The sequence below is a fragment of the Drosophila obscura genome, unplaced genomic scaffold (assembly GCF_018151105.1).
Source record: "Drosophila obscura isolate BZ-5 IFL unplaced genomic scaffold, ASM1815110v1 contig_186, whole genome shotgun sequence".
Classification (NCBI taxonomy): domain Eukaryota; kingdom Metazoa; phylum Arthropoda; class Insecta; order Diptera; family Drosophilidae; genus Drosophila; species Drosophila obscura.
This window is the reverse complement of record NW_024542774.1, coordinates 8,784,698-8,799,045: the sequence shown is the minus strand read 5'-3', so window position 1 is coordinate 8,799,045 and position 14,348 is coordinate 8,784,698. Positions and strand designations below refer to the sequence as shown.

General features: G+C 49.6%; 2 protein-coding genes across 2 annotated transcripts; both read right to left on the bottom strand.

Moving 5' to 3' along the window:
* Positions 1-8,498: 8,498 nt before the first annotated feature.
* LOC111073534 (angiotensin-converting enzyme) lies at positions 8,499-10,815 on the bottom strand. Its single transcript, XM_022365876.2, has 6 exons — positions 10,684-10,815; positions 9,338-10,609; positions 9,058-9,275; positions 8,873-8,995; positions 8,633-8,811; positions 8,499-8,574 (listed from the first exon to the last, which is right to left on the bottom strand). The coding sequence occupies exons 1-6, from the start codon at positions 10,741-10,743 to the stop codon at positions 8,564-8,566; spliced, it is 1,863 nt and encodes a 620-aa protein (XP_022221568.2). The 5' UTR covers positions 10,744-10,815; the 3' UTR covers positions 8,499-8,563.
* A 122-nt stretch (positions 10,816-10,937) lies between these two features.
* On the bottom strand, positions 10,938-13,481 carry LOC111073535 (phenoloxidase 2). Its single transcript, XM_022365878.2, has 4 exons — positions 12,382-13,481; positions 12,224-12,319; positions 11,391-12,152; positions 10,938-11,327 (listed from the first exon to the last, which is right to left on the bottom strand). The coding sequence occupies exons 1-4, from the start codon at positions 13,363-13,365 to the stop codon at positions 11,112-11,114; spliced, it is 2,058 nt and encodes a 685-aa protein (XP_022221570.2). The 5' UTR covers positions 13,366-13,481; the 3' UTR covers positions 10,938-11,111.
* Between the last annotated feature and the right edge of the window lie 867 nt (positions 13,482-14,348).

The following is a 14,348-nucleotide window of genomic DNA, read 5'->3' as shown; positions in this document are numbered from 1 at the left end:
AGCGTAAAAGATATGAAAGACGTGGACGGAGAGAGAGAGAGATGGGATGAGTGAGGGAGGGAGGTAGAGAGGAGAGTACTCGTACTGTAACAGCCACCGCATTGTACAAATAATACAAATTATTGCTTAATGCCGGCAGACAGCGACTTCGCCCTCTTCCCCACCATATTTTGCCCCCCCTCTATCAACTCCCCCGGCACCCATTTCGTAAGCTGTAATTATGATATGAAGTCGTAAAGCATCATTGGCCGCCATGGTCAATAGTAAGTACCAGGGCGGCCGACTGCGAGTCTGAGGCCGGCCACCGTTTTATTTCTGTTTTATAGCCTGCCCAAACATGACAGCCGCCAATTAAACATTTTCAGTTCATATTTGTCCAAAGCCTTCGGCCGCAAACTACAAACTACAAAATACAGAAAAAAGAACCCACAAATCACAAAAGCGTCGCAACATTTAATGCCTTTTGACAGACTGTGACATGCTGTGACTCGGCTTTGACAGCAAATTGCATTTGATTTGATTGAAATGTGTGGAAGCGTGCGCCGCGTCTGTCCAGGTACTACACCCAAAAGCTCATGGCCAGGGTCGGGGATGAGGTGAGGTTTGTATCTGTATGTGGAAGAACTGGAACTCGAAATGCAGGCGAATGCATTTAATAGATGTTTTCGTCTATAATAATAAGAAAGTCTGTCTGTACACTGAAATGGTTTAGGAAACCACCAATTGGACTGCAATAGAGGAAGGTAAATCTAATTAATTATTTAGCTTTGCTCACTTGCAAGTACAATGGTTCCCAGACCTTCCACGGCGGCCAACACTCTTTCGGGGGAGTTCAACAACTGATGAGCTTTGTGGGCCCCCGCCACAATGGTTCATTTCATCTGTTATCGCTTTGAGACACCATCCACTCGAGCGTTCAAGCTCGCACCGTGAATACGAATACGAATACTCAAAAGATCAACGTCAAGGCTGGTCAGAGGAGCCTTGATCTTAAAACAGGGTGGCACGGGGTTTATCCCCAAAGCATGTGATGCCATGCCTATGAGATGCGTTAGTGTGTTTGATTGTGGCCCATGATTGTGGATGGTGGACTGGCCTTTGGAAAACCACGAAGCGGTTACCGTCGGCATCCGTCGCATCCGCCGCCGCTTTCAGATGAATCATCCGGCAACGACTTTTTTCGTGGATTTCTTCTATTTGTTTTTGATTGCTGGTGCTGGTGCTGCTGTTGCTGTTTTTGTGGCTGCCCCTTGCTATTTAGCGGAGCTAAAAATCCGTTTTGCTCTCGATTCGAATACCCGTTGAAGGCAAGTCGAAAGTGAAAGGAGCAGCAGCAGCATCGGCATCGGCATCGACAGCGGCACATTTCTTTATCTGTATCTGTGGCTGGTACGGCCACAGCGACAGCTGCCGCTGCCCCTTGCGTTGATGTTGCTGGGGGGTTTGGGTATGGCATTGGCATTGGTGCGGGTGCGGGTGCTGACGCTGATGTTGCCCCAGCTTCCACATCAACTTCAACTTCAACTTCGGCTCCAGTCCAGCTGCTGCTGCTGGCGGATGCTTGGGACAGTTGGAAAGTGCTTTCTGTAGCTTTACTTTTCTGCGGCGAGGGCAAATATTTGCATACACTCTGCCAAACTCTGGCAGCGCAGCGCCTGCCGCCGGTAGAGACCGCAAAGTCGAGTAGCAATTGCTCTTAATTTCGTGTGGCACAATTTCCAAGGGGGCAGCCGCCGCTTTCGGCTCTGGCCCGTACATAATTATGAATATTCATTAGTCTCCGGAGATAGACATTTGATTTGGCACTAGGAATTCGTGTGCCATTTGCGATTTCTCTTGCCGCCGCCACGCAAATCAATGGCAATTGAAGCAGCGCAAAAATGCTTGCCCCATCTCGACTCCTCTCCACGCAAAACACTCACAAGCACAATCACACACACAGAGATTGTTGCAACACAGACAATTGCAATGAGGAAGTCGCAACTTTTTTTCCTAAGCCTCTCACACCTCAAAGTAAAAGGCAAACAAAAATCGATAATTGAAAAAAAATATTTGCAGGCGGCGCAAAAATGCAACATTAGCATACATCCATCTGCCCCAAACCCAAACCCAAACAGCCACGAGGGTGTTCCAGTCGGCACTGGGGAGCGGGAGCACACACACCCTGTGTGCCACATGCAGGAAAAGATTCGCAAACGGGTATTGGCGTTGAGGCCTTGCGAATGCCATCATCACTTTCACCTGAAGGTGATATAATGGACGCAGTCCCAGTCCCAGTCCCAGTCCCTGCCTACGTCATTGGCAGAAGCAGCAGCATTGGCAGTTGCAGTTGCATTGACAGCTGTCCTCTGCTGCCGTAATGACCTTCTCCTTTAGTTGAACGTGTGGATCATTGGCTGTGGAGTCTAGTTTTTAGTACAGGGAAACCTCTTGATGGTATTTTATTTTGTTCCTTGGTGTTCTTTGCTGCTGTTACCCGAACCCATGATCCCATTTAGCACCCCCAAAGTCCAATTCCAAAACAAGAACCTTTGTGCTTCGTCTGATCTAATCTGCTCTGATCTTTTGTTTATGCACGATCGCTTTTAACGATTATCCATAACACCTTCTAATTCGATTAGCAACGCTTGACAAATTGCCAAAACAATTAGCAAATCTTCGGTGTGTGCATATACGAGTATGAAATAATAAATATCAGAATGACTTTAAGAAACGCTGGGGCTACAGCTACTCAGGGGGGAGAAGGCGAGACGGGAAGAGGCGCGTGGCTAGGACATTTAAAACTTTCCATTCCTGGGCCAGTGATCAGATCTGTCAATCACATCGCAGTGTCGGGCAGTCAGTCACTCAATGGTGATAGGGTCTGGTCCGGTCTGTGCCACGAGCCAAACTTGATCCCAAAATTCGCGGCAATTAGTGTGCGGCCGTGTAAAAAAGCAAAAACAAAACTGCAAAAAAACAAATCAGAAAAGTCAACGTATCTCTTTGGTCGTAAACATAAAAATTTTATATATGTACATATAACGTAAAAAATATATTTAATTAAGCAGATTAGAATATGAATTATGGCCTCTAATATATTGTTATAATATCACTCAGATTCGCGAATAACATTCACACCACATCAATACATCACGCCGCACCAAAATTAGCTGAATATCAACTGAGATTTTATAATTTGGAAAAGCATCAACATAAAAATGTCATAAATCAATTTGAACAGAAGCAGCGGCAGTGGCAGCAGTGGCAGAGAAGATAAAGAAGAAAGATACCAATCAGATTACATTCCGTTGCGGCTTAGTCGGATCGAGATTACCAAATGGCATTACCAGATGTGCAGCTGGAAATATTGTCCGTCGATGAATAGCCGTTTAGATCTTTTTGTTTTGCATCTCCGCCTCGGGACTCTTTCTCATTTCCTCCACTCTTTTTTGTATTTCTTTTCGCTAATTACACAATTGTCTTCGCAAAGGTTTTTTCTCCACGCTGGCAGCTGTACGAATACGAATACGAATAGCTCTGACTGCGACACATTTTTTGTGTCATATGGGGGAAGAGTGGGGTGGGTTGGGGCTTATACAACAGAGACTTTGATGGGACGCATGCGTAACCGAGGGTGTTTTGTGTGCAGCTGCTTTATGGCGACTTATGCCAGCATTTTCCTTTTGAAATATGACAAGAAATTTGTGTGTGTGTATGGCGGCTGTCATGCACATGGAGATGGAGATGGAGCGACGACTCCTCCTCCCTGGAGCCCAGATCTCTGTCTCTGTCTGTGTCTGTGTCGTCTGCGCTCGTTGGGCAGGCTAAAAAGCTCATAAAGTTAAACGCAAGAAATTATGTTGAGTAAAATGTAATTGTCTGGGAGATGCCAGCCAGCCAATCTCTCAAAGATACTCCCTCCTATGCACATAAACCTACGAGTATGTGGAAAGACGTTTAATTTGCACATTAGTGCGTGGGAGGGCATGGTTCGGTTTCGCCACAAGGAAATGGCATCCAGATTTCGTAAGCCCCTTTCCTATCACGGCTCTATGTAGTACGCACTGTGACCTAGAAAATTGGCCAACGCGTTGACAGTGCAAGAAATTTCATAAGTCGCAGCTGAAATTGGCAATAAAATTGGCTCGATTTTCACAATCATTTGGCGTTGTAAAACGGTTTTTGGCATCGGGCCAGCAAATTGACTTTTGGCCTATTAAAATACAAATTTGAAAGAAAAACGGCAAACGCTTTTTCCTTTCATTGATAGATGATGGCTGATGACTAATTCGATTCATTCGATGCGACGCGATATACATAAACCGACATTTCCTTATTGCAGCAGCCGCTTATTTCATCGATCAGTCTGTCAGTCGAACGATCGATCAGTTAGTTAGTTAGTTGGCTTTTCAGTTAGGAAACGGCAGTCTCCGATGGCAATTGGCAGAAGACCGGCCTGCTGACAAACCAATTCAAAAGTTAATCCAACCCAAGCCAAAGGCCAAACGGATCCGATCTGTCTCGGACAGTCGAAGTGCAATCAGCTCGTTCAAGTGGCACAAGCCAAAAGTGTACGGCTCCCATCCCCCGGAATAGTTGCGGATATGATGATTTTGCTGCTGCTACTGCTGCTGTTGCTGTTGCTGTTGCTGCTGTTGCTGCCGTAGTCTTTTGCGGCAGCCAGCCAAAAATATTCATTAAAATTTAAAGAAATAAGCGTTCGCCGCAACGAAAATGAAAGTAAAATACATTTTTGTTTCTTCTGTTTTTCAAGAGGCGCCCAGCTTGTGGGCTTCGCCATCGACATTGCCATCGGCAACGCTCGCTTCTTGGCCATTTTTTGGCGATGATGTCAACATAATTTCTCCACCTACACAGCGGGCTGTGCAACCTCTCTTTTTCGCTCTCTCTGTCTCCTCTGACCCCTTGTCGTCGCCGCCTGATTGTGGACTTTAATTTAAGGCGAGCACGCGCTTACATAAGACCTGGCCAACTCGACGCGACCCCATCCATGTTCGTGTCTTCAGTCTTTTGTTTTTACTGCATTCGCCATGCCAGGAGGCGCAGCCGCAGAAGAGCTCTTTAAGCTCCACTCATTTCCATGAGAAAAGTATTCTGAGCATAATGGAGGTGGCAGCACGCCCCAACTCCCATCAACAAGAGGCAGAGCTGTCTCTGTCTCTGAAATAAATAAAATGAAATGAAATGAAATGCAACAAATGATAATTATGGCCATGCCATATTATTGCATTTTTGTAATCGCAGCAAAGAAAGGCTAATCAAACGAAAAAAACCAAAGAGATGAGGGAAAATAGCAAAAAATACAAAAAAAAATGCCTGCAGGTTCCGAGCAGTCCGGGCAGTCCGAGCAGTCCGACGCCGCCTTCCAGCAGTGCGTATACATAATGCTTATTTCGAGCATCGGGCGCCAGCCCGCAGCGGCTCCAGCATCAGGCAGGCATTCATTCGGATTTGTTGCTGTAACATTTTATTGTTTTTTATTCGCGCTGCCGCGCTACCATCATCACAGCGCGCGTCATAATATACATAATTTCTTAATTGCTTGGGGTCAGGCTGTGGTCTGGCATGATGGCTGGGGTTGGTTGGGGGTTGGGGTTGGTTGGCGGGCCAAGACGTGCTGAGTTGTGCGCCGTGGTTGTTGCCTCTTCTGGTTTTCCTCTTGTGGTTTTTTGGGGCGCCTCGCTGCGGCAGCTGGCAGAAAGCACAGCATGAGATTTCGTCAAATAATCATAATTTTTGCGCGAACGCGTGACGCTGATGATGATCTGCAGTTTCATCTCCGGCTTCATCTTCCTGCATCTGCATACACACACACACACATACACATACACAAACAGAGTCGTAATGAAAGTTGGGGCTGAAGTGGAGTGTAATTATTGTACAGCAGGCTGGTCGAATTCAATTTTACACACAGATGGGGCAGCAGCTATGTATAAAAGCGATCGCAAACCTCATTTGACTTGATCGGAGAAAATATGCGAGTAATAGGCACTCACTCCAGGGTGGATCAGCGTGGAATTAGGTGTGGGCTAAGCAGAATAGTTATGGCAGCGCTAAGCTGTTTCCACCCCAGTCAATCCCATGGATTTCTCTCTTGCCATTTCGATAGATCCTCCTTATAAGCTGGTAGTCTTTCGTCTGCTGAAGATCTTCACTCAACAATAGACTGGACTCACGTAACGAAACCATTTGGGGGACTTGGATCCCCCACACAAAAAGGCAAACAAAAATCTATTCACATGCGATTCCATTCCACCTTATTGTGCGACTCTTGGACTCCAACTTAGGTTGAATTCCGTTTATGTCTGCTCACTTGTTCGCTGTTCGGTTGCTGTGGACAAGATCAATGTTAAAATATTTGCCACCGAACGTGCCTGATGAATATGTAAACAAAATTCGCATATAACACTTACCCACACATATGTATGCCCATATGTGTACATACATGCCCGCCCTCACACTCACATGCATATATGGATATCTTGTTTGGGTTAATGTAAATGTTAACGTTAATGTAAATGCATTCACTGATGGGCAATTTAAAAAAGTTCACCAAATTGTCTGACGTCGTCATGCAAATTTAATTTGACTTGTTTTCCCTTTGCGGTTTCCGTTTCTGCTCTTTTCACCATCCACAGACACAGACACAGCCACAGCCACACACGTTCCCATACAACATCTGTACATATGTATGTACATATGTATATCTATGCATAACTTGGGCACTTAAGTCTTTGTACTCTTGTAGGCCCTGAGGGTATTATGGATACAGAGCTATCAAGGAAGATTTCCCCAAGCCAGGATTAGAAGTCCTTCAGCTAATCTTTAGGGTAGGTGATTAATACACAGCTTTGTTAGCCTAATCTGTTCGGCTATCGACATCTTTGAGGCATCTATGTATGTATATTCTATCTATTCTTCCAGAAACTGATGGCGAAAACATCACAAAGTGATGTTGCCTGCCGCCAGGGTACATGCAGTCTCGGTGTTGCTCATTTCTGTTTTGATTGCTTGCATATAGTCGCACGTAAAAGCAGTGAGTAAATCCAAGAGAAATACCTGAATGATGTGATGGCGGCGTGGGTGCCTTTCACTCAACTCCGTTTCGGGGCTGGCCAGCCGTGCCATGTCAAAGTTGGACTCGGCTCGTGTGTGTGCAGTGGCTGTGGCTGTGGCTGTGGCTGCAACTGCAACTGGAAATGATTCAATTTCACGACCATTCATTCCGCTAGGAGTACGCGATTTGGCGCAATTAGCAAAGCAGCCAGCAGCCAGCAGCCGGCAGGGGCAGGGGCAGGGACAGATGCGCACGCAATGCATGCAGCTGCCACACCCACAGACGCCCACAGACAAAAAGGAAATCCACTTGAGGGGACAAGGCACTCGTCCAGCTAAACGAGAAACGCCCGCTATCAGGCGGCTGTCAGGGGAGGATAGTGGGAGAAAAGGTTCCGCCGACCTTGCAGCGACCGCGCCGGCGATTGCTCCACAATTTAATGGGCTTGGACTTTGTCGTGGCTAATGACCGCACGAAGGCGGACACTGAGACAGAGGCACGGGCACAGAATCGCTGACCTTTCGCCAGCCGTGCATTGTCGACTTGACGCGCAGCAACTGAAGCGAAGCGCAGACCACTCCAGCCCCAAGTCCGGTATGGCCGAGACCAAGTCTAGCCGATGCAGCCGATACCCTAACCTAACCCCTGCGTAAGCGGCAGCTTGGCTGAGCTCCTCCCTGCGCGCAGGTGGGAAAGTGTGCTTGGCGAAATGTTGCCAGTCATATTGTCTGGCGACAACCGCTGCCAGAGTGGCTCGGATGTGGATGTGGACGCAATCAAGCGGCGAACGAAACGCACAGCGGCCAGCGGTGCGCTTCGATGAGCTTAAGCCGGGAACGGAACGGAACGGCGTAGGCTCTCGCTTCGGCTTCGGCTTCGGATTGCGACACTTCAACTCAACCAAAGAGCAGCATTTCGAGGGCTCTTGGCCTGGAGGTTGCAACGCCACCACCTCCGCCCCGCACTGCCACAGGTTGCCAGCGGATATTATAGTTGTGGTCGGGGTAACCATCAAATATATGGTAAAACATCAAAATGTCCAACTGCCGGAACAGATTTTACGGCTGACTGGTACTCAATTGGGAAATTCTTCCAATCTCTGTACAACTTTGGCTGCAGCTAACTTTTTAGCAATATGCAAATCAGTTCTTAAGCAATAAACGCAATTCGCAAACGAAATTCCATTCCAAATATGTTTGAGCGAACATTTGAATCGCGGAGTTTACGCGCCCTTTGCACTACTATTTTCATCTCACTCTAACACACAATTTCACCCGCTATTCATATGCGAGCGCATTACGGTGTGTGTGCAAACGGGATAGCAGTAGCTGCATGAACTAGTTCCAGCATAATTGGTTCACTAACAGTTTGCAGTGCTGCAAAATGCTCGTTTTAATTTGAATTCAAATTTGAATTTAATTTATTTATTAATATTTTTGATAAAATTGCGTTTCAATCAAAGAGAGGATACATTGTTGATTAAATAAAGTATAATGAAGCAACTCAAACAATTTCTGCAAATAAAAAGCACATCAATGGGATAAACACATGCACAAAACACAGTTTACTTACTTTTCTTGGTGGAGGTCCAACCGATTTTAGCATTTGCCTGAATGTTGTGATTCTTTAGCCAGTTCAAAACGGGCTCATAGTACTCCAGAAGCGCCAGGCTGCTGAGGCTGGCGTTATTGGGCAATATTTTGCCCACAACTTCTTTCCAGGGCCGTGTGGAGCCCAAAGACATCATTGACCTGGAATGGTAAATCACAGATTGATGTCAAAGTTTGATTGATAGGAGAGAGAATAACCTGCCTTAGATCATTTCCCACCGCATTGTTGCCATAGAAATCGCAATTGTGGAGCTGTCCCCGGTGGTGGCTCTTCTGGCAGAGGGCCCGATAGAACTGATAGCCCAGTATCTCGGAGATGAATTTCCTGCAAGCGGAGGATGGAACTTGATGGAACACACTTTCACCAGCCAGCCACTGGAAACTCACTGAGTCTGGAAATTCTGATCGATGTTCACGTAGAACTTGTAGGGGAAATCGATGGCTCCCTCCGCGCGGTCCGATGGTGGCTCAATGCCCGCATGCAGTTCCAGCAGTCGCCAGTAGTGCCTGTTCACGGTGTCCATGTCCACGGTGTCGTTCAGCAGGTCATGCATCACCTTGGTGTGCACATAGTACAGGGGAATGTTGAGTACCGTGTGGATGCTCTGGTCGGAGGAGGATGCTGTGATTAGTGGAAAAATGAACTCTTGCCGAAGCCAGCACTCACCATTCGGAACAGACGATTCATCAGAGCCTTTTCGGTGAACTGCACCCCCTTGGCCAGTCCGCGTCCGGTCAGATGAGCGGGCGAGGAGGCAGACAGGACGACCGCCTCGCCCACAGGAAACTCCAAGTTGTACGCCTTGAAGTAGTACGAGGGCAGCTGGCTCTTCTGGTTGGCGTAGTAGACGCGGGCCATGTGGCTGTGGTATTGCATCAGCTTCCTAAAGCTGACCTTCTCGCAGTACATGAGATATACGTGCGGGGTCAGGTCAAAGATGGACGGGCGGCAGTCGTCGTCCGGCTTGTCCTCGTTTGGCTCTCTTATCTGATTCTTATGGAAGTCGGCGGAGAGTGGCTGGAAGCCCAGCGATGTGTAAAAGCTCTCGGACTCATTGATCAGCGCCTTGGCAGTGAGATGCGTCACAAAGTCATCGTACTGCGGCAGCTCCGAGCGCGGAAAGAAGTCTTCCAGCACACTGTCCGGTCCCCAGGCCTGCTCAAGCACCTGCTGGAACAGATGGTCGGGTATGGGGCCATTGGGATCAATCACATCGGCTCCGTACTTCTTGAACAGCTGCTCGCGGACAAACGAGTGCAGCTGCTGATAGAAGGGCTTCAGCTCCGCCATCGCCTGCTCCATCTGCTGCAGCATTTCGTGGCTATCGAAGCGATACCAGAGCTTGTGGACAGGCACCTCCAGGATCCTCGCTGCCTTCTGGTACGACTGCACGATGGTGTAGAAGTTGAGCGAGGCCCAGAGCTGGTTCTTCTCGCGCCACGTCTCCCAGTAGTACTTCAGCTCGTCAGAGTCCTTGCTCTGCTGCACGATCCTCTGTATGTCCGGGTAGTAGGCAATGGGGCTGTCGTCCTCATCGGGCATCTTGGCCCCACCCAGATACGGCTCAATGTCCTTGTCCGTGGAGAGCGTCTGCAGCGCCACCAGGTTCATCTGCACCGACGAAAAGTATTCGTCGCCCAGCACAAACAGGTCGCCAACGCTGCGCAATTCCTGCAGAGCATGCTTCGCCTCTACGTTTTGGACTCTGCTCAGATCGAAGCCGCTGGCCTGCCGGGAAATGCTGACCAGTTCGTCAGCGATCCTCTTCACATTCGTCAGCTTGGTGAACAGCGCCTCGAAGTCGTCCTCATTGTTGGCCGCGTACGTCTCAGCGGCTATTTCATTGTAAAGCTTGTAGTAGCGCGCACTCGACTGATCAATGAAAGTCTTGGCCTCGAGGTCATAGTTGGCAGCAGCAGCAGCAGCAGCGGATGAGAGCTGGTAAGTGTGGGGAGAGTGGAAATCGCAGATTATGCAATCTGCTTGTGATGTTTGATGGTGCTTATGCTTACGCCAATGGCTGCTATCAACAGCAGCAGCAGCCGCAGCAGGGATAGACACCGGAGGCTCATCTCCGCTGGTGGAATCAAATCAGTTTTACTTTCACACTTGTCGCCGGATCCGCTGGAACAGAACTGAGCCGCCCATTCGCATGGGGCGAACATTTAAAGCTTTTCTGAGGCTGGGCTGGGCTGTGCTGTGCTGATAAGCGCCAACCAGAGGCCATCCCGGGCAATACGCGTAATTGAGAACAAAAGTGGCCGTGTGGAATGCCATGATGTCTTGTTTATTCTGAGGCTAGTGGCTCAATAAAGATGCAATAGATAGCTAAAAGTAATAAGAGTACGAGTACGAGTATATCTAGTGATGTGCAAGGCCGTTGTCAGGGTGCATTTGGCTGTGGGTCAGTGAAGGGCAGGGCAGGGCAGGAGCGGCTCATTCAGCGGGTCTGGCGCGTGACCGTGCGATTCTCGTGGCGAATGGTCACGTCCACGATGCTCATGTTGGGCGTGAGGAAGTTCACCAGACGATCAGCCCCAGTGCGTGGCAGCCTGTCGAATGGATAGCCCATGGACTGACGATCCGGGTACAGGCGATCGCGGACGCCGCAGTAGGAGGCGGCATCACTGCAACGGCCCACCAGCTGCTGGTCAACCTATGAGAGATGCAAAGGAACGGTCAGACAGTCATCCCGGAGATGGGTGAGGCACTAACTCACCCTGTCGTTCTCGTAGTTGGAGACCATGACGAACAGATCGCAGCGAAGACCCTCGGGCAGGCCCTTGGGGATGAGCATGTGGTTGGGCCAGCCGCAGCCGCAGAAGTTGAACTCCAGCTCCTCGGGCGACCCGGCCGTGGGTCGATTGGCATCCAGGTTGCGGAAGGTGCGCTCGAAGGGAATCGTCACGCTGGACTCAGTGGAGCGGCGGCGGATGGTGTTGGGACCGGGATTGAGCGACACCACAAACTTGTCCAGTTCGACCATCATCGATCGCTGCTCCCGCAGCAGCATGGGCTGGCCGCGCTCGTCGTTCTTGGGGGCCATGAAGATGCGGCAGTAGCCGAAGCGCTGGGCTCCGCCGTCGTTGTTCACGTTGATGGTGTAGGTGAAGGGCACATGCTGCAGATGGCTGAAGCGGGCGAAGACATTGCCGCGGGGCAGGAAGTCGAAGCCGCGCGACAGATCCACATCCGACTGCTGCCAGAAGGTGCTCAGGGCATTGGCCTGTCCCCCATTGGTGGCCACCTGAATGCCCGTAATCGAGATGCCCGAGTAGTTCAGCTGGGTGTCGGTGTACGCGGGCAGGCGGGACTTGTGCTCCTGGAAAATGCGATCGATGTACGAGTGCCATTTGTAGAAGACGGGATCACGCATGGCCGTGGACACATCGCCCATCACGCCGAAGGACTCCAAGTGCTTGTTGCTGGGATCGTGCGAGTACGAGATGAATGTGTGGCCATTGTTGTGCAAGTCTCCATACTGGGATGGATGGGGGTAAAGAATAGTAAATGGTAAAGAGAGAAGGGGGCGGACATTGTGATCTCTCTTACCAGCACGCGATTCGGCGACAGAATGGAAGCTTCAATCATGTTGCCCAGGTGATCGATGCCGGTGGCCTCGTCCAGTGGAATGCGTGTGCCACGCTCCTAAAAGTCAAATGCGAATTAATATGCCTGCCAAGCAGAAGGGACAGACGGTCTCCACTCACATCCATGACGAATCCTTGGTGGATGGCCTCGTAGATGCGATCGCGCCACCGCTCCAGATCCCCAATCTCCACATTCAGCTGATCAGCCTCGCGATTCAGGTCGCTGAGGCGGGTGTTCTCGAAGCGTGGCGGCCAGGCGCGACTGGCCACCAGGGAGTCCATCTTGGGGAAGTAGCCCTCGGCAATGGGATCGCGCAGATTGTTGAACGGCTGGACACGGGCCAGGTTGTTGCTGAAGCGCTCCATGTTGTAGCGGGCGATGACCTGCTGGTGCATGTAGTAGAAGAGCTCGCCACGACGGTCCTTGGCGACGATGCTGCGATCGGTGGCCTCGAAGGGGTACACCAAGTGCCAGTGCCAGTGGTGGAGATTGATGCCCAGATCCTCGCGGAAGTACCACAGACGGTGCTCGGGGTCCAGGTCAGAGGCGGTGTAGTCGCGTGGAATGGTGATGGGCATCCGAGAGCCGGACTGCACCACAAACGACTCCTCCCGCAGCTGGCGCATTACCTGGGAGTCGATGAAGCGGTCGGGGAAGGTCTGCGAGAAGGAGGGCAGGTCCAGGCCCTGGGTGTCCGGGCGATGGAGCAGGGCCACCGACAGCGCATAGTTGAACAGAACCGGATTGAGGCGATCCCTGGCGTAGACGGCCACGCTCTGCAGATCGTCCACGGAGCGCATGTTCATGAAGATGTCGATCAGGCGGCCGGCAATGCGACGGTGCTTGGGCAGGAACAGGGAGAACTGCTCATCGCGGCCCAGGGACATGGGAATGCGCAGGTCCGGAATGGAGATCTCACGCACCGGGACCCGCTGCTCCACCTTCTCGCCAACGCGGCTCTGCACCTCGTTGCTGATGGGACGGTAGCGGTCGGTGAGGAAGGAGTCAGGCACATCGAACACGGTCACCTTTTTGCCCTTGTCCATGAACACGGGCTCGGTGGGATGATCGAAGAGCAGCAGAAGGTTCTTTGGGTCGGCCATTTCGGATGATTGGATCTGACTTGGATCTGGGCAGGGCACTTGGAGGAGGAAACTTGCTTGGCTTGGCGGTGTCACTGGAAGCGATGAAACTCCACAACTGTGACTGTGACTGGAGAGTGGACTGCCTAGCCTTTTTATACCCCCAAAGCAGCTCCTGTTATCACCAGCGAAGAGACCACAGCGAACCCCTGGGAACGCGGTCTCTCTTCGGCGATGATAAGACGAGGCGGAGAAATGCTTATGTGAGGAAAACCGCAGTGTTTCTGGTTTTTGTTTTTTTTTAGCATATTTCTAAAATACATTCTTTATTGTTGTTGGTATATATCTGGCTGAATTTCATATGCTTATCTACGAGTATACATGCTATTCGAATGAAATTTGAGTCGAGTTGGTTTTTGCATTGGTTATATGGAGATAGCTCCGTCTCTGGTGTATGCACATACATATATAAATTACAGCTCTAAACAATTGTCCATATATTAGATATATAGTACTTGTAATTTGGTATACGTACTACGAGTACATATGCATACATGCATACAATTATAATAATGATAATAATAGTACATTTATTCGATTCCAATTTGGCTGTATTCGATCAACAAGTGTGTGTTCCCATCCCATCCCTACACATGTTTATTGTAAGTAAGAGAAACAACGAGATGAGTACATATATGAGGAGTTATCATACGAAAAAGCAGTTGTATAGAGTGTATATACAATGCAGGAGAGGGTCTGCAATGCAGACTTGTTCTTTTCCTTGTGTATAAGCGATAGTTTTAGTTTCAGTTGGTTAGATCTTGTAAATAGTATCGTAGAAAAAGCCCTTGGTTGTGGGCCGTGGATTGTGGGTTTTTGGTTGTGTCCTGTGTTCCTTGGCCAATGATATGTGTGTTGTGTCTAAGCTCTTAGAGTAGAGTCTATCGGGGGTCGGGGGTCGGCGTCAGTTGGGTTCCCTTAGCCAGAGTAGTAGTAAGAAGTGA

What these genes read in the sequence shown, in the direction of transcription:
- LOC111073534 (XM_022365876.2), bottom strand. Translation starts at nt 10,743, where the DNA reads ATGAGCCTCCGGTGTCTATCCCTGCTGCGGCTGCTGCTGCTGTTGATA. An exon ending in TGAATCGTCTGTTCCGAATG is followed by an intron (nt 9,276 to 9,337) that starts GTGAGTGCTGGC and finishes TCCTCCGACCAG; the next exon opens with AGCATCCACACGGTACTCAA. An exon ending in GATCAGAATTTCCAGACTCA is followed by an intron (nt 8,996 to 9,057) that starts GTGAGTTTCCAG and finishes CTCCGCTTGCAG; the next exon opens with GAAATTCATCTCCGAGATAC.
- LOC111073535 (XM_022365878.2), bottom strand. Translation starts at nt 13,365, where the DNA reads ATGGCCGACCCAAAGAACCTTCTGCTGCTCTTCGATCATCCCACCGAG. An exon ending in TGTCGCCGAATCGCGTGCTG is followed by an intron (nt 12,153 to 12,223) that starts GTAAGAGAGATC and finishes CATCCATCCCAG; the next exon opens with TATGGAGACTTGCACAACAA. An exon ending in CCAACTACGAGAACGACAGG is followed by an intron (nt 11,328 to 11,390) that starts GTGAGTTAGTGC and finishes CATCTCTCATAG; the next exon opens with GTTGACCAGCAGCTGGTGGG.